The 8,718-nt window shown below is 36.3% G+C and overlaps 1 protein-coding gene across 1 annotated transcript; it reads left to right on the top strand.

The window, feature by feature from the left end:
- Window positions 1-5,340: 5,340 nt before the first annotated feature.
- LOC133731528 (DNA polymerase II subunit B3-1) lies at window positions 5,341-7,929 on the top strand. The gene is made up of 4 exons (XM_062158892.1): window positions 5,341-5,720; window positions 5,795-5,879; window positions 7,067-7,108; window positions 7,209-7,929. Exons 1-4 carry the CDS (start codon window positions 5,349-5,351, stop codon window positions 7,280-7,282), a joined length of 573 nt encoding a protein of 190 aa, XP_062014876.1. The 5' UTR covers window positions 5,341-5,348; the 3' UTR covers window positions 7,283-7,929.
- Window positions 7,930-8,718: the final 789 nt, after the last annotated feature.

Here is an 8,718-nt window from a genome sequence, read left to right as displayed (position 1 = left end):
AGTCATAGTCATATGCATGCATGGTTGGACTTTGAAAGCAACAAACCCAGAAACAGACACCAGAATAATGTAGTATATCGATCACTCATTATCTTCTCTCTGAAAAAGACATCCCCTTTGGCTATATCTATCCGACTAGTCCGTGAGATGAAGCATATATCCTAAACTCCATGCCTACAGGAATTATATAATCTGCTACGTATTGAATGGTGTGATAATTGCAGAATATATAGATATACATAACGCGTACGTACGTCTTCGTGGGAAGACAGTGGAACTTTTTTGGATTATATATTGGACCACAATTTTAGAATTTGTGCCTATTTCCTGTGATAGAGCAAGAACTTGGATTCAGCTAGTTTAATAGGATCATGATCATATATATGGCACTATATTAATGATTCCATATATACTATTCCTGACCCGTTTTAAATATTGGTAAATATAAACTAATTAGGCCAAAATATTTCGCTATTTTTTCCAAATATATGACAAGAAATATTTGTCCAATTTGATTGTAAGGAGTATATAGTGTCTAACTCAGAGTTGCGTGTCCGAGACAAATGTCCTCGTTTATTTCTTGTTTTTGAATTAGGGTTTCAGGCTTTTTGAAGTGTAGTATATGGACCGGTAGTTCATACGGTTGGCATGACTAATTGTTTGGATTGTGGAAAATGGCTGAATATTGCCAAGGAAAAATTGAAGTATTGGAGGGGATTGTTAACTTTTTAATATATAGAACCTTCATGTTGAAAGTTGAGATTAACCTGAAGTTGGCCGTTTCATCATTCACATTGTGATCTATCAAGCTTAGCGCAAATCTACTCAACAATCCAGTGTATAAGGATGTCTTACGCCTAATGAATTCTACATGTTCTGATCACATATATCTTTCTTGCATATATATATATACAGATTTTATCCAGAGCGAGGCATCGCTTTGAAATTTCAGAGCGAGGTTAGGGTTTAGGGTCACTTTTCGGTCTCATATCCACATCTCGACCATTCAGTCTTTAGGTACTAATGTATAGATCATTTATGCAAAATTTCAGCTAAATTGATGATCTTTAAGGTATATAACTCACTTAAACCAGTGGACGAATTGAATCTGTCCAACCTAAACCATACTAGCTTTAAGGCAGTTATTAATGCCTTAACGACCATCAATTTGGTTGAAATTTTGCAGAGATGATCTATACATTAGTAGCTAAAAACTGAACGGTCGAGATGTGGAAATGCGACCGAAAAGTGACCCTAAACCCTAACCTCGCTCTGGATAGGATCTGTATATATATATATATATATATATATATATATATACCATATCCTATCCAGAGCGGAGCTCCGCTTTGAAAATTAACGTGTGAAGTTCGAGTTTAGGATCACTTTTCGGTAGCATATCCACATCTCGACCGTTTAGTTTTTAAGTACTAGTGTATAGATCGTCTCTGCAAATTTTTAGCCAAAATAATGATCGTTAAGGCATTGATAATTGTCTTAAAGCTAGTACGGTTCAGGTTGACAAATTCAGTCCGTCCATTGATTTAAGCGAGTTAGATACCTTAACGATCATGAGTGCATCATGACCAATACCATTCTTTTCCAATTAGGTTTTTTTTTCCTTTTATTTGTGGTAATATTCTTCTCCATGTCAATAATGTCGTCCTACGTACTGGCCTGGAGTGCGTCCCCTTCAAATGCAGAACCACTAATTAACTAACGCAGAACCACTGTAAGAAAGTATTATACTATTATATATTTACTAATTTTGACTAAAATTACGTACTTAATTGATCTTGACATCAAGCAGAAAACCTTTGGTTTGATGATATATAACCAACAAAGTTTTACTATAGCATCCAAGTAGGGGATCATGTTGATCTTAATTCCTTTGTATTTTCACATCATTAATTGTTGGAAATTTGGTAGAACGATAAACAGCATAACGTATGCTCATCGCTCATAGTGGAAAATTATGTTTTGGGCGGTGCAGGCGTGTAGCTAGGGTTTAGTTAGGACCATAAAATGGTCCAAGCCAACTGGCAAAACCCACCACAGCAGTCCTATTGGTGACTCATATGTATCAACGTTAAGCACACCATTAGACAATTGTATTCATCCACACTATGAAAATTGCATACATTCATACTATTACAAAAAAATTCCTCAATAATTAAAAAGTCATTTATCTAGCAAGTCAATTCTCATAAACGTTTTAGCTCTATCCAACAAACTGTATTTTACCGGCATAAAATACGTAGGTCTTCCAACGCTTGTTGGATTGTCGAATGATTAATTTTTGTATTCCATCTATAACTGTAGATCGACATTAATTAAATTTGATTCTAGCAAAGTTAAATTTAATTATTGAAACAAAATTACAGAAATTTTAACGAAAAAAAAAAATAGTAAGTACCTAAAGTCGCTGATATAAGTATAAACCAACAGAACTCGACAACAAAATATATGAACATATATAAATAAGTAGATAAGAGAGGCTTGCGGGATATAAGTAAATACCTGTGTTGTGGTTGATCGTAGACGTCTGCCTTGCGGGATATAACTCTCGTTCCAAGGCCTTGCACGGATACAACTCTTGTTCCAAGGCCTTGCACGGATGCCTTGAAAACTGATGTTGTATGTTTCTGAAAGTACTAGAATGGCCTAGAGGGGGGGGGGGGTGAATAGGCAACACTCTGGAATGTACACACAAAATCGAAACTGATCTTAAGGATTGTAATAAGATTGCTATCCCAAGACAATGAGAAATAGAACAAGCAGAGATCAACGTAACAAGCAAACACACATATAAGAATCCAGGAAACACAGAAGATGTTTGCGCAGTAAAAATCCTCAAGGTGAGGTAAACAACTGCGTGGCCTTAACTCTTGAAGGCCAAGTGCTCAAGCACACACTATAAGATAGTAATCAAATTACAAAGTAGACTTACAACCTCTCGGATAACTCTGAACGCGGTTACCTCTAGCTAAACTCATTCAAGCCGGTTGAACTACTTCACACAAATTTGCTTCCTTCCTCTAGATGCACTTCACACGTATCGACTCGTCAATCTTCAATTCTTGAATATGCTTGACTCCTAACTGAACTCGTAGATCTTTCAAGCATGAGAATGATATGGATGATGTATGAATGAACTCTTGACTTACTAACTCACTTAGACATGGAACAAATGAATTAATGATCAAGACACAGCTTTGCCTTATGAAACAAAAGAACTTTTCTATCGTGCAAAGCTTCCCCAAAAGAACCCTTATGCAGGACATATATATGCGTCAAGAGTAGACTCCCCCTAAAACAATTAGGGTATCATCAATTGTATTAAACAGTTTGACACCAATTAGGAAACAACCTTTTCAAAAAGATAGCATGATAAACAAAGAATATTGTATCATAAAGATAAAAGATATATGCATAAATAACGCATCAAGGACTTAATGACTGACATAACCACTTAAAAAAAAACTTCCTTTGGAAAACAGAACACACAGACAACGTACCATGCATGGACTCAATACAGACTACTAAGGGATTGACGCACAGCTGTCAATCCCAATACTTAGTTATATATGCAAAATGCAATGAATGAATCTTACCAGACCTTCCATACGAGTCAGCAGGATCTTGTCTTGTGTTTCAAGCCATGAACCTCAATTCCAATTGTTAAGATCATTCTTCTCAAACACACTCTTAAGCTAGAACTCTCTAGTTTTGTATAAAGGGAATGCCAACATACAAGTTCCTATACTAACAGTTTCCAAGAAGATGTGGTATGTTTCCAAGAAATTTTGACGTTCTTTTATAGAGTTCAGAGAAGAAGACGCAACTGTTCAATTCAAATAAACAGTTGCGACTGTTTTGATAAACAGTTATATTCATATTTTATTTATATTTACAAAGCTCCAACTCAATAGACTTTCACCCCGATGGGCCCTGTCTCTCCACTTATCCATTTATTATGAGTTTTGTTTATACACATATAAAGGATACAAGTGTGGAACTTGTTTCCAATGTGGAACTCAAAATACCAACAAATTCTAACACATCTTCCATGAAATTCGTCGAGGAAAAGGTTTCATTGATGGATAGTCTTCTAAAAATGCTTGACAGGGGCAATTGCCAAACAACCATATATGACTTAATTAGAAAAAGAATATCCAAAGGTTCCAAGTCTCCAACCACTTAAAATTAAATTTCTACATTGAAAACCTGGGATATTATATCAAATTAATTAATTTGATATTAATTTGATATATATAATATCTCATAACTAAACTGAGATAGTTGACTTCACTCATAAATCATTTGGCCACATTAGGCACTATATATGATGATCTAGTCGATATATCACAAAACATTCGACCTTTGTGAAAGCAATGGTGATTAAGAATACATGTGCATTCGAGTAATGCATGATGATAAGTTTGGTGCAAAATTATTGGAGTAGTAAAGATTTGCAATTGAGTGGGGGTTGGGTTTTAATTAGCTCTTATGGGATATTTGGTTAATTGATGGGGTTACTAATTAACGACATGAAGGACATGTTGGTGCCACAATGTTGACAATTTACACAAATTAGCATATGGTCACATGCCTCACTAAGCCCCAGTATATATTGCACAGGTCACCATATCAACAAAGTAAAACATCTGAAAGAAATTCTCAGTTTGCAACTACTTTTTTGTACCCTCTTACAAGCACCTTTATATTTCAAATGTGGGAAGAATATATTAGAGGAATATTGTTAGCGAACTTTTTTTTATCAACATTCCACTCCATTTTCTAATTTTTCACTCATCTTGTAACTTTTATAGTCATCATTATAGAGATGAGCACTTAAAAAATCGTCTTTGAAAAAATAAATCATATGGTGACTAATATGACTAATATGTATGTATATAGCTAGGCAACTGTATACATGGATTTGGAGGTGGAAATATTGAAAATAATATAAGTGGCAACATGGAGATGGTTTGTTTATAGTACACAAATATATCAATACATCAAGTAGATTAGTTTGATTAAGATATAGACGGACTCTATGCATTTATAGACTAATTTAAAACTACTCTACTTCTGTATCAAGCCGGTCTACTCCTGTATCGAATTAAATCTCTTACGTGTATTGATATAAATTCGCCAAGTAGGGAATCGAGAATTGTGGGGTGTCCGTATTATTGCTTGGGCTGTTGCATATATGAAAGTTGTGTCCAAGATCGAGCAAATTATTCCTTTTACAAATTAAAACCAAAAGCCCAAAAGAAAAGCCCAACCTATCGATCAAAATCGCTTTCTTCTTCTCAGCTCAGTTGTAGGAGAAGTTTGAAACAATGGCGACCCCCAAGAAAGGCACACCCCCCCCAAAGAAAACCAAAGAAGCACAGAGCAAGAACGACGGCAACAAAATCAAAAAGAAGACCAGCAATGGCACCGCTGCTGCGGCGGCGGCGGCTGTGAGATCCCCGAGCTCAAAGCCCCAGAAGAGCAGAGAGCAAAATGGGGGCAAAAGTACGAAAACACCCACCCCGAAATCCAAGAAGCCCCAGCAGAACGGAAAGCGAGTCCGGGAGGAAGAGGTGGAAGAGAAAGAGGATGTGAAGTCGTACACTTTTCCGATGGAGCGGGTTAAGAGGATTATCAGGGCCGAAGATTCCGACTTGCGCATCAGCTCCGACGCCGTTTTTCTCGTCAACAAAGCCACCGTATGCTTCTGCCTCTCAGTTTTCGAATCTGCATTTTGATTGTTTCGTTTAATTTGTTGAATTTTGAATTGCAGGAGAAGTTCCTTGAGAAGTTTAGTGAAGATGCGCATAAATGTTGTGTTAAGGATCGCAAGAAGGCTCTTGCTTACAAGCACCTATGTAAGTTCTGTTCCCATATCCTTTGTTTTTCTGAATTCAATGTACATTGTCTACTGTCTAGGTTGAAGTTTCATTTTCAGTTTTAATTTGTTCGGAAGAATGTACATTGTCTAGGGTTATTGCATTTTCATATGTACTGAGCATCTGGAGCAAGTGTCGTCGATTTTAGGACTATGGTTCTGTAATGGAGGGAGTATTTGTTAGTATTGGTATTTTTGATTTGTTAAACACTATGGTTTGCAGACCATTGTTAACGCATTCAAATGTTATTCAGGAAATTTATCTGATACGATTTTGATTTTGTATCCTTGTTGGTTGGTTCATTGTGAAGACTAGTTTCATTCGTAAAACAGTTACCAATGATTTAAGGGTTTGTTTCAGAAAAGAATTCAAGTTTGCGTCCTCAGCTAGAAACTGAAAGGGGGTTTAGGCCTTACAATGTATTATTCCCTTGTCCAGAGTAAATTCCTTCATAGAAGAGTTGCCCATGATTTAGGGCTTTGTTTCAGAAAACCAGAAGTGTGCATCATCAGTTAGAAACCGAAAGGCGCCTTACTATTTATCTAATTCCCTTTTGAAATTAAGAGGTCCTGTTGGTAAATCTTCTTCATGCAATGAATATTGGATTGTTGGTAATGTTTAGAAATGAGCTGCCATTTTAGAATCATTTTCTTGGTGTATTATATAATGGTGTTAGGTTTTATCCAACAGTGTCCGGAATAGGATCTCTCCATTTAAAAGGGAATGAAAATACGGATTAGTTAATTGGACTTCAAACTGACCTCTGACTAGATATTTGTATCATTGGTTATGCCCTTCAAATAGTTGAATTGTATACAAGAGTATAGCTGTTGCATTTGTTTCCCTCATGAGAAAAATGGAAGTTACTATGCACCATTCTATATATCCAAGTCTCCCTGTAAAGCAAATATTTGGCAGACCATTTCAGAACCAAGTCTTTGGAAGTTATTTATTTCCCCCTAGCACTTCCTAAAACTTTCCTTCTTAAATATCAACGTCCAGAACTTATTAACAGATCAATTCTCATCTCAGAGTACTAGACTGGATTTTCACACTCAGTGTTGCTTACTAGTGATGCCAATGACCTTTCCTTCTTCAGAGCTCTAATTTGATTATTGCAAGTTATGTTTATTTCTGTCATAAAATGTGTTTTCTTCGTGTTTCAGCCTCAGTCGTTTGCAAACAAAAGAGATACGAGTTTCTTTCAGGTATTGTTTATTCTTCCACTGACTGCTGTATGTAACTCATATATGATATTTACCTTGCCTTGGTTTATGCTGTCTAATGCATAACCGACTATGTATATAGATTTTGTTCCTGAGAAAATAAAAGCCGGGGATGCATTGGCAAAGAGAAAACAAACCCAAGAAGGAACAAGCTAGGAGTTGCAGAACAAGATAAATGGAGACTACTGACCAGTTGAAAAATTTTACCTGCGTATTGTATGCATGCATTTGTTGTATACACGTTCAAGTGCATTAAGCTTGTTGCATAGGTTCATAGTCTTGAATCAGGCATGTTTTTGGTTGGAAGATCCAAATTTGCTGTACTAAAGAAAGTTTGGTTTAGGATGTTTTCTATTAGATGGATCATCCGATCATAGCAGATGCTGGTGGAAGAGCAGTCGATGTGTAATTGTAGGCGGTTGATTGTGGAACCAGCTCATTTCTCTGGTGCACTCCAGTTTCCATTTCTTGGGACCATGGTTGGTGTTTTTCCAGAAGCCACTATGTTGTTGTCTTTATGTTTGATTTGTCATGTATGCAAATCATGGCATATTCACAAACACAGAGCTTCAACTACACTGGGGCAAAGCCCGATTGACTAGCATGACATTGCTATTATATTGTGCAAAGTTGGCCCTGAGTTCGATCGGCAAAGTAGTGTAGCGTAAATTTTCCTATTTCATATTGTTTTTAGATGGTTTTACAATATTATGTTGTAGTATAACATGGTTAGCCGTTACTGTTTGGTCTATATTCAAATTTCAAATCTGAATCTATATATAATGGAGTCATCCAGTTTGCAATCTTGCAGTGAATTCGGGTTCTCAAATTTGACGTATCACTTCCTACTCGATAAGACAATAAGCATTTGATGTGTCGGATTGAATTAGCTTTAGTCCCTAAAATGCCAAGGAGTTTCAAACCCTACTTGAACATGTTCGAGATTATGATTCTTTTTTTCCTTCCAAATAAAACGTGAATTGGATGGTTGATGGTTCAGGGAAGACTGGAAGCTGTTTACCAGACACCTGTACATAATAGTACTGTCCTAGCTGTTTTAGTCAAAGGCACCAATGCATGAATGAAACATGAGCCTCTAAATGAGATCTGAGCTTGCTTATAAATACATGGTGGTTCCTCAGTCTTCAGCAACTTCCACAGAACAAAGCCATCCCACCTTTTACACCGGCACCCATGCTCTCTTTTAGAAGCCGTAGGTGAGAATTGGAGGGAACTAAACAAAATCATCTTTAAATGGAAAGAAATTTGTTTAGTTTTTTCCAATATTTTATCTCCGACATCTAAATTGAAATTTCCAATTATTCCTCCATTTAGAAGTTGTATGTGAGAATTGGAGGAGACTAAACAAAGTTAACCTTTGGGAAGTAATTTGTTTAGTTTCCTCTAATATCTCATCTCCGACATCTAAACAAAACCTCCTAGATCTCTTTTGAGTCGTATGTGAGAATTGGAGGGAATTAAACAAAATTAATCTTGACTCGAGTGATAAGTATTTAGTTTAATTTCCTCCAATATCTCACCTCCGGCATCTAAAGTAATACGCCGACTAACTTCTGCAAGCTCTTTTAGAA

This window comes from Rosa rugosa, chromosome 2, assembly GCF_958449725.1.
Source record: "Rosa rugosa chromosome 2, drRosRugo1.1, whole genome shotgun sequence".
Taxonomy (NCBI): domain Eukaryota; kingdom Viridiplantae; phylum Streptophyta; class Magnoliopsida; order Rosales; family Rosaceae; genus Rosa; species Rosa rugosa.
This window is presented reverse-complemented; position numbering and strand designations above follow the sequence as displayed.

Bases quoted from the DNA above. Each gene is read 5' to 3' on its own strand.
- LOC133731528 (XM_062158892.1), top strand. From the start codon at position 5,349: ATGGCGACCCCCAAGAAAGGCACACCCCCCCCAAAGAAAACCAAAGAA. The intron at 5,721-5,794 runs GTATGCTTCTGC...TTTGAATTGCAG, and splicing joins TTCTCGTCAACAAAGCCACC to GAGAAGTTCCTTGAGAAGTT. The intron at 5,880-7,066 runs GTAAGTTCTGTT...TTCGTGTTTCAG, and splicing joins TCTTGCTTACAAGCACCTAT to CCTCAGTCGTTTGCAAACAA.